This window comes from Sus scrofa, chromosome 3, assembly GCF_054392235.1.
Source record: "Sus scrofa isolate SSC_HxYL_T2T_F1_AM1 chromosome 3, Sscrofa_HxYL_maternal_Yorkshire_Landrace_v2.0, whole genome shotgun sequence".
In the NCBI taxonomy this organism is placed as follows: domain Eukaryota; kingdom Metazoa; phylum Chordata; class Mammalia; order Artiodactyla; family Suidae; genus Sus; species Sus scrofa.
Genome location: NC_139385.1, coordinates 68,030,368 through 68,045,753, shown reverse-complemented (window position 1 = coordinate 68,045,753; position 15,386 = coordinate 68,030,368). Strand labels below are relative to the sequence as shown.

General features: G+C 45.9%; 1 protein-coding gene across 16 annotated transcripts in view; it reads left to right on the top strand.

Moving 5' to 3' along the window:
* VWA3B (von Willebrand factor A domain containing 3B) overlaps positions 1 to 15,386 on the top strand; it is a 226,077-nt gene that overhangs the window by 33,392 nt on the left and 177,299 nt on the right. For all 16 annotated transcript variants that reach the window (XR_014841447.1, XR_014841444.1, XR_014841445.1 and 13 more), the window contains 2 exons: positions 660 to 829; positions 5,710 to 5,825. Coding sequence is in view for 11 of the 16 variants with exons in the window: in XM_085018668.1 (XP_084874794.1) it covers positions 660 to 829; positions 5,710 to 5,825 (286 nt within the window). In the remaining 5 variants the exon portion in view is untranslated. The remainder of the gene's footprint in view (positions 1 to 659; positions 830 to 5,709; positions 5,826 to 15,386) is intronic.

The following is a 15,386-nucleotide window of genomic DNA, read 5'->3' as shown; positions in this document are numbered from 1 at the left end:
AAAAAAAAATTAAGCAGGGACTGTGTTAGCAGTCACCTTCCTGAGTGAGGTATGCATCGCCCATATCTCTGGTTTAAGCTTGGGATGTGTGTGTGTGTATGTGTGTCTGTGTGTGTGTCTCAACTCCTGGATTGGCCTTGACCTGCTGTGTGAAGTCAGGACAGCCCACCTCCCCAGGCATGTTTCCCTGAACTGGGACCACAGGGTGAACTTACTGGGAATATGCCCTGCTTCCCACGGGCCACCTCAACCTTGGATGTATGAGTCTACACTGCAGAAATCTGGCACCACTATGGTGAGTGGCTGATAAGCCTCCTGCCCCCAGGGGCTGTGCCAACCCTTCTTTTGCTCCTGAACTTGAAAATAGCCACTCCTGACCTTCATAATGTATTCATGGGCTCAGAGGAAGCTCTTCTTCCAATCTGCCAACCAACCATATCCCTCACACCGAAAGCCTGAGACTTCTTGGCACCCGGCCTTGAATCTCTCACTTCCTGACTTTGGCCCCAACACCTCCTCAAGAAACATTGAGCAGTGCTGCTTTTCTTTCTGGCTGTTTACTTTTTTCAAGAAGTGGTCTTAGCGTATATTGCTGACGAGTCTGGATTCAAGGTTAGGAGGTGTCAGGGAAATAAACTGTTGGCACCTCTGTTTTGCAGATTGAATCCATTTATTACTTTGTGGTGGGGGACATTCCAGAGAAGTCCAAGGAGCTTCTCCTTCAGAGGGCTTTGGAGATCCCACATCCCATCTGCACCGTGTCCTTCAATGCCAGAGGGGAGGGCACCATAGCTCTCCTAAAGGATCTGAGTGCCAAGACCCACAGCAGGTAGGTGGGAAGTGTGCTCTTGAGGGACCACGAATGAGCTGCTTGCTGGAGATCTATGGTGGGTCTTGATTCTGCTTGTCTTCCTGCCCGACAGGTTGCTGTGCTCTTCCCCTCGTCTGGTAGCCTTTCATCTCCATACACCTTTGCGTCTCTACCTACTCTTAATCCTGCTTTTTATTTTCTGATGTGTTGCCATCTTGGGGTCATGCTGGAGAGAGACCGCCCCTCCCAGGCTAACTGATTCCTAGAGACTGTAAACCCAGCAGAAGCATATGCCTTTTATATGCAAACTAACCAATCCAGAGCCCACACTCTCAATCCAGGCTCTCAGACTCCAGGCTAGAGTCCCCTGCCCCAGTCACCCCAGAGTCAGGTAACTGACAGCTCAGGACAGCCCCTCCACCCAGCACCCTCTGAAGCTAATCGAACTAGCCAATCCTAAGCCTGCCGCCTCTTCCTTACCCATTCCTTCCTGCAGAATCCACAAGAGAGACTTGCTTCTCCTGTTCTCTCTGCTTCCTGACCAACCCTGGTGCTTCCCTGTGTGGCCCCATGTGGTGTGGCTACCTTAAACTCTTTGGAACAGTATTAGTTCAGGCTGCCACAACAAAACACTGCAGACTGGGTGGCTTAAATGACAGAAATTTATTTCCTACAGTTCAGGGCTGGTAAATCTAAAATCAGGGTGCTGGCAGATTCAGTTTCTGATGAGCATTCTCTTTCTGTCTTGCAGACAGCTGCCCTCTTGCTATGTGCTTCCTTGGTGGGGTGGGAGTGGGGAGAGGGAGCAAGAGAGAAAGGGCATGTAAGTTTTTTGGTGTCTCTTCTTAAAAGGTTACTAATCCTATTGGATCAGGGCTCCAACCTTAAGAGCTCATTTAGCCTTAATTACCTTCTTATAGGTCCCTTCTCCAAATACATTCACACTGGGGGTTAAGGCCTCAATGTATGGACTTGGGGAGCGGGAGGGACACAATTCAGTCCAGAGCAGAAACTGCGAATAGCAAATTAACCTTTCAATGGCCATTGTCTCCTGATCTATTGGCCTCACTACACCTGAGTAATAGCAATAGCTGCGTTTAAAAACACCCCCCCTCAGAGTTACCATCGTGGCTCAGCAGTAATGAACTGGATTAGTATCTGTGAGGACACGGGTTCGATCCCTGGCCTCACCCAGTGGGTTAAGGATCCAGCATTGCCATTGTGGTGTAGGTTGTAGACGTGGCTCAGATCCTGTGTTGCTGTGGCTGTGGCATAGGCTGGTGGCTACAGCTCCAATTGGACCCCTAGCTTGGGAACTTCTGTATACCCCAGATGTGGCCCCCAAAAGCCAAAAAACAAAAAAAACCAAAACCCTCCCCCTGTGACTCAGTGTGTGAGTTTAGGACTCTTGTGGCTAAAGATCAGCTACTTATGTGCTTACAAGGGGAATGACTGAGTCCTTTCCTAAGTTAGCCTGCCTCTGAAATGGGTAACATGCCCACTCTTGAGCATTTGTTCTCAAATTTAGGTGCCCATCATATTGGCATGGGAAGACCTGGGCTTCACCTTGCAGGCTGATTCCACAGCAGAGGGATCCCTGGGAATGTGCATTTCGCCCTTCACTTTGCATAGCCTTTCGCTACCTCAGAGTCTTGATTAAAGTGCAGGTATCTTGACTGTGTCCCAGAGATTCCGATTTTCAGGGTCAAAGAAAGGCCAGGGATATACATTTTTAATAGGACCCCTAGTGATTTTGAAGACCCAGTAATTCTGCTCTTAAAGTGCTTTGCAATATTTTAGCATCAGGTGCTTAGCTTCAATTCTGGGCTCCTAACCCCCGTAAAATACAGAAGGGGCTCACTGCCCCACTTTCGCTAGTGGAGGGAGAAGAAGGCAGCTGATAGGCTGGTCCTCTGCTCAGCTCATGTGGAGCCCTGTCTCTGGGCAGGTAAGAGGGCAGGGAGTAATTTAATGGGGAAGAAGCTGCAGTTCACTTCTGACTTTCAGGCCATTCTCCATGGGGTGCAGGTTCTACAGAAGAGGATGAAGTATAGCCAGGCCCTCTGTCCCTGGGCTGGTCCTGGAAAGTGAGGCCAACCTGTCACCTTTCAAGAGGCGCTCCTGCCTGTTCTGCTACCTACCAGACCTCTCAGGTCCTGGTTGGTCTCAGGCAACTTCTGCTGTTGAGCCCCAGCTGAAGTGCAGTTGTTACTTCAGTGCAGTGTAAAGGGCATGTCCTGAGCATCTCAGCTTGCAGAGGACCTGGATTCTGGGTCCCTGGTGCCTGAGGCTGTGTCTGGGCAGAGCCACCAGCTCTCAGGCACAGTGCTATACTCTTCAGATTCTCCAAAGGGCTTGTCTTAACAGTGATTTGCTTTCTGCACAAGCAATGCTGTTGTTTGTCAGAGGTGATGCCTGCCCTGTTCATTTTTCTAATCTGGAGACTAGGTCAGGGAGTAGGAGGTGCTGGGCACAGGCTTTGGCACTCAGGGTGTGAGGCTCACCAGGACAAACTTTGACCTACCCCCTCTGCCTCGCGAGGAGGTCATGGTGAGACAGGCTGGGACCTGAGACTTTACTGCAGTGCTTGCACCTGGATGGATGTCTCCTAGAACAGGAGAATACAAGCCACAAGGGACTAAAAATAACTGCAGGCATGGGCAGAGGGGGCAAATTATGAACATTATGGTATAAAAAGGGCAAAACCCAGCTGCCACTTCTGAGCATACTGCCCATGATCCCTGCATACAGCACCACCAAGGAAGTGGGCAGACGACCTAAGCCACCCTTCCAGCCCCACCCCCACTTCATTTAAGAGACAGGCTCGATCCCCCTTGGGAAGTGAGCTAGGGCACTTGTTACTTGTTTTTGCTCCCTCCTGCTGCACCGCCAGTCCCAGTAAGGCCTGGCCTGAATTTCTTAGCAATTTCTGTTAATTAAAGAATCCAGTAAGCTGGATCAGTAACATTGGGATGAAGGAAACTGACCATTTCTGCTCTGCAGGAAACAGGCACAGCCAGAACAGGGGTCTCTTAGCCTCATGAGGGGCTGTTGGAATGAGGCTGCTTGTTTTTGCTATCAAGTCATGTCTCAGTGTCGCCTGAAAGCCTTTAGAAATAGACAGGACTGAGGCTTTCCATGACCCAGGGGAGGTCCCAGACTTCTCCCGCCATCTGCCCATCCATTGTCCATGCCAGCCCGTGTTTCAGGATTTGGTTTGCATCGTATGTGTGGTGACAGGTAGAGGTGGGACTCCTGAAGGCTGGAGGAGTGTTACTCAGAGATGTCCTGTGCCGTCTGAAAGAAATTTCCTGCTGTTGGTGACGTCTCAGATTCTAGACAACTGGCTCTGAGGGTGCGACTGAGTGCATCACCTGGTGCATATACCATCAGTGCTTGCAAAACAAATATTGGAGTTCCTGTTGTGGCACAAAGTAAATGAATCTGACTACTATCCATGAAGATGAGGATTCAATCCCTAGCCTTGCTCAGCGGGTCAGGGATCCGGCATTGCTGTGAGCTGTGGTGTAGGTTGCAGCCACAGGACTTGGATCTTGAGTTGCTGTGGCTGTAGTGTAGGCTGGTAGTTGACCCCTAGCCTGGAAACTTCCATATGCCGTGGGTTCAGCCCTAAAAAGCAAAAAAAAAAAAAAAAAAATTAAAAAAAATTTGAGGTATATTTAATTTACAACATTGGTAGTTTCAGATACACAGCAAAGTGATTCAGTTATATATATACATACATATATGTATAACTATATTCTTTTTCAGATTCTTTTCCATTATAGGTCATTACAAGATAAGGAATACAGTTCCCTGTGCTATACAGTAAATCCTGTTGTCTACCTATTTTATATATAGTGGTAGGTGTATGTTAATCCCAAACTCCTAATTTATCCCTCTCTCCTTTCCTTTATGGTAACCATAAGTTTGTTTTCTATGCCAGTGAGTCTACTTCTGTTTTATAAATAAGTTCATTTGTATCATTTTTTTAGATTTCACATGTAAGTAATATGTGATATTTGATCTTGTCTGATTTAACTTTGCTTAGTATGATCATCTCTAGGTCCATCCAGGTTGGTTGCAAATGGCACCATTTCATTCTTTTTTATGGCTGAGTAATACTCCATTGTGAGTGTGTGTATCACATCTTCTTTATTCATCTGTTGATGGACACTTAGGTTGCTTCCATGTCTTGGCTGTTGTAAGTAGTGCTGCTGTGAACATTGGTCCCAGTAGCACTTTTTGAGCTTCAAGTGCACAGGAATGCCCAGGGGATCTTGTTAAAGTGCATATTCTGACTCATCAGATCTGCCTGGAGCCCAAGGAAGGGAATTTCTAGCCAGCTTCCACTGCCGTGGTTCCTACTTTGAGGACCACACTTAAAAACACTTGCTCACACTGAATTCTTCTCATTAGTTCAGGTCCTGGGGAAGTATGTGCTTGCCGAGTTAAAGTTGATTGCCACCCATCAGCAGTGGGCAGATGAGCCCATGGTGCCTGTAGTCACCAGCTTTCAACCTGCAGCGCTGTGGGCACTGTTGGGCCCCTCATTAGCCTCTTGGCTTGTCAAAGCTGTGTTGACATGATTGAACCCAGGGAACAAAAGAATAAGTATAAGCACAGGATTTCGGTTTTCCAGGGTCAATAAAGACCGTTTGGTTGAACTATGTATCCTCTTATGAAGAAGAGTCATCAGTTAATCCCAATGGCTCCTCAACTCTTGGTTCTCTTCCTCCTCCTTGTCGTTTGTGAGTGGGAATTGACAAGGTTCAGGGAAAAGCAGTGGACACTTGTAAGATGCTTATTGCCACCACAGAGCAGGTTTACAGCCTTAGGAGAATAGACGTGCGGATACCATTTAATGGCCTAATGTTGCAAACCTCTTCTTGTTTCAGATTCCATGCATTTGCAGAGAGAACAGAGTGTGTGGAATTTCCTACCTTCCCTGTGAAGGATGGGGACAGTGTAATTACTTGGAATTCAAGGAAACTGAAAGGAAAACTCCCTCCAGGTACCTGAGATCGAAAAGAAACAGTGCACTTTATGTCTTAATAACTTCAGATGAACCCTGGCCTTAGGAAATAAAGCACTAAGGAGGGGCTATTCATTTCTGTTGTATTACTCATGTGGTGCAATGGCAGAGTCCATGGATGCTAATGGTGAATTTGGGCAGCCTAGCAACCAGGCATCAGTTTATTACCTGGAGAGGTGGCCTCAGTGAGATGTATTTCCTAACTTGGGATACTTCTAGAGGCAAGGCCCCAGACATGTCAGCCCATCCTAGTTCTTGGCAAGGCAGAGCTGCTTTGTTGCCTAGGTTGGCTGGACAGCTGTAGTGAGGACGCCCAAATGTCTTGTGGCTTTTCTGCTGCCCCCTTCCCCGTCAGTGTGTCAGTGCTTCTAGCTGCCCATGTGAGATGAAACTACCTCCCCTAAGGGCCACAGCCACACAGGAACCTCAGTGGAGGCTGAATGAACTTCCCCTTTCAGTCAAAGGATGTGATCACAGAGTTTAACGGGCATAGAGAACAAGGTCACAAAATAAGTGAGAAATAGTACTGTGATTTGGGAAAACAGGATGAGAAGTTTCCTTAGAAATTGAGAGATGGGAGTTTCTTAGGGTTGATGAAATTGCCAAGTGCCAAATACACTGAGTAAACACTGCCAAGAAGGGCAGAGAAGGATTGTGAGATGACAGGGCACAGGACATGTGCTAAGTCTCAGAAAGCTCATCTCCACCTCTGCTGCCACCGTTCTGCTCATCTTTAATAATCCACAGAGATTTCTAGCTTCAGATAAGGCAGGAACTACTCTTTGGGGGTTGGGGAGAGGCTGCAGTGTGCATGTGCTTGCAAGTTTCCTCTGTTTATATAGCACTGTTGCAAAGGCTCCTGGGAGAAGGGCCCTTGCCTTTCCCGCTAGGGGGTCAGGTGGAGCCCAAGGCAGGGGGTCGAATCACAAAGCAGTGTGTCCTTGCTTTGTGGATTCAGAGTCTCAGTGACCTAGAGCAGGGCAGGGCAGAGGTTCCAGCAGAGCTCATCAGGTAACTTCCACCTTTGCGCTGAGGGAGAGGTGAACATCTCCAGGGACTTTGCGAAAATGTCAATTGATGAGCAAGACTGATGCTAACCTAAGAAAAAATAAATAAATTCAGGCTGTATGCCATGCCTTTGAAGGTAATTTGCAAGATTAAGCATACTGGGCAGTGAATCAATCAAGGTAAAGAATGTGAGATGTCACCAGCTCCCCAAGGCCTGCCAGTGACTGTAGATGGGGTTTTATTTGGGCCTGTGTGCTCCTTGGCAACCTAGTTAATAAAGAGAAGCATATCTGGCTGCATAGCTTACATTTTCAGTAACCAGCATCATTCCAACCCCTGTGAAGCATACAAATCAAATTACAGATAAAAACATTTTTCGTAGAATGAAGGGCTCAGAGCATGGCCTGCCGTTCTAATGCCATTTCAGGGATCACATGTTCTGAACAGGGGGAGGGAGTCCCAGATCCTAAATATGTGATCTTGTATAATCCTCCATCTATCACAATGTCCCAGAAATGCCAACATTTCAGAGCCTCCCTCTCCCACTCAAAAACTGCCCAGAAATCCTTGAGACAATTTTGTTTTGGAAAATATGCAGTTTTTCAACCCTCCCCCCCAGGGGGAGGTTGCTAAGAGGCAGTTCTTCAATCTGAGGACAGCTTGCCCACCAAAGGACCACCCTTTTTATACACTCCACATTCAGGACCACCAGCTCCAGTCTCCAGATGCAAACCCTAAGCAGGCCTGCAGCTTGACTACTATAAGCCCAAGATTCAAGCCTGTTGTGTCTGGGTCCAGAGTGTGGACTCTGGAGAAACAAAGGGCCGTCAGACCTCAGACGGATGGTCACATTGTCTGACTGCTGGCCCACCAGACCAGGCTAGAAGTGACCCATCACATGCTTAAGGCAGAACTATGGCACCTCTTTGAGGTGAGGCAAATCGGGGCAAAGTGTCAGAGGTGCCCTGTAATTAGAGCTTCATCTCTGGTCATGTACAGGAGACATCCTCCCTCCCTAAACTAGAGAAGACCTGAGGACACTCACACTGATGAGTGCTCCAGACAGGTGCTGGGGCATGCGGAAGGGAGCTGATAAGGGAAAGGTTGCTGTGAACCTGGACGCTGGGTGGACTCCTCACCTTTCCCTTCTGGGGGTGAATTTCTGCTTCAGGATGCTGCTTCCTCCTGGCGCAGGCTCCGTGCCACCTGAGAATGCCCTGTCAGCCTTGGATGGACTCTACCCCCTGGGGGAAGCAGGATCTTTGGTTTAGATGTGGGGAGCATGGAGGATTTAATCTGTCAGATGACGTTGACCCAAAGCTGCAGCTCTGTGCTTTCCTCCTCATCGCCGTCCTTCCCCTTGGCTTTCCTTCCATAGTTGGCTGGGTCCCTGCTCCTGTTTATGCTCAGGCGGTGTCTCCCATCTCTCTAACTGCTCTCTATTTACTGAAGAGGGGAGAGGGGTCCCAGACTGTTGATGCTACCTTCTGGAGCTCCTCTGAGCCACCTGGTCCCCTGTAGCATGGCCTCCCTCCCCTGGGAAGGAAAGTGGGTTCTTTTCATGATCTCTGTGTACCATGAAATACTTATCTTACCTATAAGCAGAATAAGACAGAGGCCTGTGGGGCATTCCTAAACTCCAGACATTTTCCTTGGAAAAGATTTCTCTCTAGGACTGGGCAGCCCCTCCCCCACAGTCTCCTGGCATGTGGTCCAGGCCACCTCAGTGACTGTAGGCTAAGGAGTGGGCCTGATGGGCAGAGATCAGAGCTTCCTTGTCTTGGCTCCTGGCTCCATGGGATCTGTGGACAGTGCTCCTGCCCAGCCTCCTAAAGCCTTTGGATGTGGCAGCCAGGGCTTGGCTGCAGGGACCGTCTTCATCTGTCCTGTCTGGCAGGGCTTTGGCTGCTGCTACTGCTGAAATAGTCCTTTCAGTCTGAAACAGCGGCCTGAAAATCATTCTCTACATTCTATTTCTGGGTGTTCTCAGGGAATCAGGGAAACTAATGGTTTAAGCAAACTCTAATAAGTGACCTTTTTGCTGATTGCTTTGTATCTGATCAGGACTTAAAAATATTCTGGGGAGTTCCTATTGTGGCTCAGCAGGTTAAGGACCTGATGTTGTCTCCATGAGGATGTGGGTTGGATCCCTGGCTTTGTTCAATGGATTAAGGACCCAGCATTGCCATGAGATGTGACGTAGGTCACAGAGGCAGCTTGGATCTGGTGTTGCTGTGGCTGTGGTGTAGGCCGGCTGCTACACTTTGGAGTCGACTCCTGGCCTGGGAACTTCCATGTGCCACACGTGAGGCTCTAAAAAGAAAACAACAACAAAATAGCTCTACAGGAAACATGAAGAGAAGGGAATATTAAAAAAGGAGTATTCTGTGATTTTTTAAAAAAAATTTATTTTTTTCCATTATAGTTGATTTACAATATTCTGCCAATTTCTGCTGTATAGTGAAGTGACACAGTCATACATACATACATGTTCTTTTCCTCACATTATCCTCCATCACGTTCCATCACAAGTTCCATCACATAGTTCCCTGTGCTATACAGCATGTCTGTGTTTTTTGTTTTTGCTTTTTTTTTTTTTTTTGTCTTTTTGCCTTTTCTAGGGCCGAACCCGTGGCATATGGAGGTTCCCAGGCTAGGGGCCCAATTGGAGCTGTAGCCACCGGCCTACACCAGAGCCACAGCAATGCCAGGTCCAAGCTGTGTCTGCAACCTACACCACAGCTCATGGCAACGCCGGATCCTTAACTCACTGAGCGAGGCCAGGGATCGAACCCACAACCTCATGCTTCCTAGTCGGATTGTTAACCACTGAGCCACGATGGGAACTCCTGTGGTATTTTTTGAAACTCAGTCTTATCTCAGGCCATTGGTGTTCCCCAGGTCAGCAATGACTTCCAGGAGGCTGCACCTCTCTGCACTCCAATTCCTCCTGGTTGCAGCCATCTGCTGGAGATGAACTGGCTCCCGTGTAGTGGTTTGTGGAGACGCTGCCCACTATTCCTGCCCACTATTCCTCAAGTGAGGCCCCCTAAGTGGCAGGGAGGAACTTCCGATCACAAAGACAAGTCCAAGGCCAGATACTTCCTTTGATTTCCAGAACTCAGTTTAATATATTTTTTTCTGGCTGCACACATGGGATGTGGAAGTTCCTGGGCCAGGGATGAACCTGAGCCCCAGCAGCGACCTGCGCCACTGCAGTGACAATGCTGGAGCCTTAACACACTTCACCACAAGGGCAGTCCTAGAAATCAGCTTGATTTTGGATTCCAATGCCCTTGTATCCCAGACGAATGAGGGGGGATCAGAAATGAACCCCACTAAGGATGACCTGACCCCCTTGCTGTACAGTGGGAAAAAAAAAAAAAAATGAACCCCAGTCCTTCCCAGGGACTCCTTCTGAGGTTTTCCCGAAGCTCAGAGATCCTAGGCAGCGCTCAGGCATCAGCATGGAGCCCTGGTAAGGACATCTGTTCCTACAGATTGCCCTATAAATACTTATTGTCCCTATCTACTGGCCGCTCCAGGTTGAGCAGTTCTTTGCTTACTCCCATGCTGGCTTTGGATGTGGGTATCATCTGTGGACTCTGCCGCACCCCACCATTCACCTTGCACCTCCTGCCCAAGGTGCTGCAGAGACATGGGGCAACCTCCCACCTTCTCTGGGGATGCTCTTCTCCTCCCCCTTAGGCCGAGAGGAATCTTCTAATCTGGGATAACTTCTCTCTCCTTTCTGCTTCTTCAAGTTGCCTGCTCTGTAAACCCTGTTGCTTCTCTGGGGTTAGGCTTAAAAGGAAGAACCCAGAAAAAGAGTTCCCTTTGTGGATCAGCGGTTTAGGAACTCAACTAGTATCCATGAGGTTTCAAGTTTGATCCCTGGCCTCACTCAGTGGGTTAAGCACTGGTGTTGCTGTGGCGGTGGTGTGGGTGGAAGATGCAGCTCAGATTTGACCCTTAGCCTGGGAACTTCCATATGCTGCAGATGTGGCCCTAAAAAAAAGAAAAAGAAAAAAAAAGCCAGAATATCTTGCAGGCTTTTTCATCTTTCTGCCCTGACTCTTTTGGGACAAGTGTGCCGTGCTCCTGATAGCTGCCTAAATGTGGAGGATGGGGTGAGGATGAGAACATACAGGGAGAACCATCAGAAACATGCTCCAATGACCTGCATAAATACGACCTTCTATAAGCCTTAACCTGTCGGTACATTTTCTGTGGAGGTAGAGACCCCTGAGATAATATAACTAGTTACTTTGTATTTCAATTTTATAAAATAACACTTCAGGAATAGATGCTGGAGAATGGAAAATGGAGAGTTTGCATGCTGTTAAGTTGGTGACATATGTGGCTTTGGAGCCGCTCTGTTCAGTGCGGAAGCCACTGACCACATGGGGCCACTGTGCATTGAAATGTGAGTTCAGGAGCTCATGTTGTGGCTCAGTGGAAATGAATCTGACTAGTATTCATGAAGACACAGGTTCAAGCCCTGGCCTCGCTCAGTGGGTTAAGGATCTGGCGTTGCTGTGAGCTGTGGTGTAGGTTGCAGATGTGGCTCGGATCTGGTGTTGCTGTGGCTGTGGTGTAGTCTGGCAGCTATGGCTCCAGTTGGGCCCCTAGCCTGGGAACCTCCATATGCCAGGGGTGCGTCCCTAAAAAGACAAAAAAAAAAAAAAAAAAAGAAGGAAATGTGTGTTCAATTTGAGATGTGCTGTAAGTGTAAAAGATCCTGGATTTCAAAGAATGAGTGAGGAAAAAAATGTAATTTATCACATGAACAGGTTTTAGTATAGATTGTATGTCAAAATGATAATATGAGTATATGGGTTATATCAAATATATTAATAAAATTAAGTTTTTTCTAGGATTCAGCTACTAGGGAATTGGAAATTATATATGAGGTTCACCTGCTGTTGGATTACGACTATATAGCACTGCCGTAGACACACTCCAGCTGGCCCCCTCGCTTAAATAGCCCGGGGGAAGTTATTTTACCTTTCTGCTTCCTTTCCTCATCTATAAAATGGGAATAGTAGATTGTTATTATTATATGATCTTAGCTGTATTAAGTGATGAGGAGACAGAGGAATGAGGCGCTGTCGGATGATCATGGAACGTGAATGTAGTAAAATCAAGAGCCTGCCTGGGCTTTGGAGTCTGACCCGGATTTGGATTTGTCACTTGGCTGTGTGATCGTGGTTAAGATACTTAACAATCTGAGCCTTAGCTTTCTTATGTATGAATAGGGATAGTGATGTTTACCTTGTGGGTTGTTAGGAATATATGTATACATATATATATATATGTATATTTGTATGTACATGTATGTGTGTACACACTGTATAAAGCACTGTGTACACACACACACACACACACACACACGGTGTTTTATGCAGTACTTGGCACATAGTTAACCAGTCAACAGTTATAGCTGCTATTATTGCCATAATCATCATCATCCTGTGGGTTACTGTACTATTATTACTGCTAGGTAAGCAACTTAAAGAGTGCAGGTTTTTTTAAACCTTTATTTTTCTTCTATTATCCCAATCCTCATGTATGTTTTAGTTTTAGTTCTGCTGCTAAGTTCTCACATGTAGTCCATCTTCTTTGGTTCCCCAGCCATCCCTTGGTTGGCTACAGTTCATTTTCTAGTTAGTTTCCTCCAGGAGGGATCACAAGAGCAATATTCTCAGGGTTTCCAAATGTTCTTTTCTGCATCTTTATACATAAAGGAAAGCTTGACTGGATAGAAAGCCCTTGGCTCACTTTTTTTGGGTCTGTGTTTGTTGTGGTTTGTACTTTAGTGTCTTCTCATATTGCATGCTGCTGAGAAGAAATACAAGGCCAGCTTGATTTTTTTTCTTTTGTAAGTGACTTTATATTTTTGCTGGATGGTCCAAAGGATTCTTTTTTTTTTTTTTTTTTTTTTTTTTTTTTTTTTTTTTTTTTGTCTGAGCCTGTGGCATACATTAAATTCCCAGGCCAGGAAACGAACCTGAGCCACAGCGGTGACAGCACCAAATTCCCAACCAGTAGGCCACCAGGGAATTCCCCAAAGGATTCTTTTATTCTGCCAGCTTTATTGAGATCTAATTGATATATTATTAATTATGCTATTGACCAAGATTGATAGCATTGTGAAAATTTAAGTTGTATGTTGTGACAGCATGATACGCAAATACACTGTGAAATATATGGAAATACACTGTGAAATTATTATCACAATAAGGTTAGTTAACACATCCATCACCTTACATCATGACATTTTTTTTGTGGTGAGAACATTCAGTATCTATTCTCTTAGCAACCTTCACGTGTATAATACAGTATTGTTAAATAGGGTTGCCACACTGTTCATTACATCCTCAGAACTTATTCATCTAATAACTGGAAGTTTGTACCCTTTGGCCAATTTTTCCCCATTTCTCCTACCCTCAGTCCCTGGCAACCACCACCCTACTCTCTTCCTATGAGTTTGACTTTTTTTGTTTCCAAATATAAATAAGATATTTGTCTTTCTCTATCTGACTTATTTCACTTAGCTTAATACCCTCAAGGTCTATCCATGTTGTTGCAAATGACAAGATTTCCTTCTTTCTCATGGTTGACTAATACTGCATTTATACATACTTCAAATTATCATACCCATAAAAAAATCACATTTTCTTTATTCATTTGTCTGTCAGTGGACACTTAGTTTATTTCCACATCTTGACTATTGTAAATAATGCTGCAGTGAACGTGGGGGTGTAGATATCTCTTCAAGATAGTGGTTTCATTTTTTTTGGATGTATACCCAGAAGTGGGATTGCTGGATCACATGGTAGTTCTGTTTTCAATTTTTCTGAGCACCCTCCATACTGTTTTTCATACTGGCTGCACCAGTTTACATTTCCCACCAACAGTACACAAAGGTTCTCTTTTTTCTACTCTACATCCTCACCAGTGCTCTTGTCTTCTCTCTCTCTCTTTTTTTTTTTTTTGTCTTTTTAGGGCTGCACCCATGGCATATGGAGGTCCCCAGTCTAGGGGTCTAATCAGAGCTGTAGCTGCTGGCCTACACTATAGCTCACGGCAACGCCAGATCCTCAACCCAGTGAGAGAGGCCAGGGATCGAACCTGCAACCTCATGGTTTCTAGTAGGATTTGTTTCCACTGCGCCACAATGGGAATTCCAGTTTTCTTGAATTTTATTTTAAAATATTTTCTCTGTTCCATTGCTTTATTTATTTATTATTATTATTATTATTTTGTCTTTTTGCCATTTCTTGGGCCGCTCCCGTGGCATATGCAGGTTCCCAGGCTAGGGGTCGAATCAGAGCTGTAGGGGTCTATGCCACAGCAATGCGGGATCTGAGCTGTGTCTGCGACCTACACCACAGCTCATGGCAACGCCGGATCCTTAACCCACTGAGCAAGGCCAGGGATCAAACCTGCAACCTCATGGTTCCTAGTCAGATTCGTTAACCACTGCACCATGACGGGAACTCCTATTATTATTTTTAAAGTTAACAAGCATTTAGACATTGCTTGGGATGTGCCAGGCACTCTTCCAGCCTCCTATCAAATTTTAACTCACGTAAACTTCATAGCAGTCCTATGGAGTAGGTACTAGTATTATCCTCAATTTTGTGATGGGGAAACCCAGACAGAAAATGGTGAAGAAACTTGTCCAAATTCACACTCACTTCACTGGCCTGAAATAAAACATTTCATTCTCTTAAACATTGAGCCAGGCTGGTTTGCTTCTTCAGCAACTCCTTTTATGTATAAAGTGTGATAGATCCCCTTTATCTTCTGTGTATCATGAGCTCCCTCATATTTTTAGAATATCTAACCTGTTTGAGTTTGTCTTCTCTGGTTTCTTTCAGTGAGTTCCATAGCATATTTTCTTCATTGGGTTTCGACAGTTTCATCTTAACTTCTGTGATGTTTTTGTCTTTCCTGAGTTTTTTATATTCATTTCTCCCTGTTGTCTTGCCATTTCACTCTTGAGATTTTGAATGTCTGCTTTGCTTTCTTCCTTCGAAGAGCTGATGGCTTCATGTGTATGTTTTTAAGTTCATGGTGAAACAGTGATTTCATGTATTCCTTGATAACATTTTTAGGGAGTGTTGTCTCTTGATAGTTCTGCTGCTCTTTCCTGCATTTTTTTTTTTTTTTTTTTTGGTATAGTATCCTTGTTTGGAAGCTGTGTGCCAGCTTCCTCTTTATTATTCACTGCTGAAAGGAGACAACATAGATATCTGCTGGTGGTTCACATGGGAGATGGAGAATTGAAGGGGCTGTGCTTCATGACTACAAGCTCCTTCTCTACTGCTACAGAGAGTGGTTCCCACCGATAAGTTTGCTCTGGATGGAGGTTTGTTATGCTCTCCCTCTTGCTTCTCTGAACTGAGTAGGCAGACTTGCTATTGGGACTTGTCTTTGAGGCTCCAGCACCCATCGTTGCTGACCAGGCTCACTTTGACTTTACATGGGCCCCACTTCCTAATACCTATCGAGCTCTCTGCACCT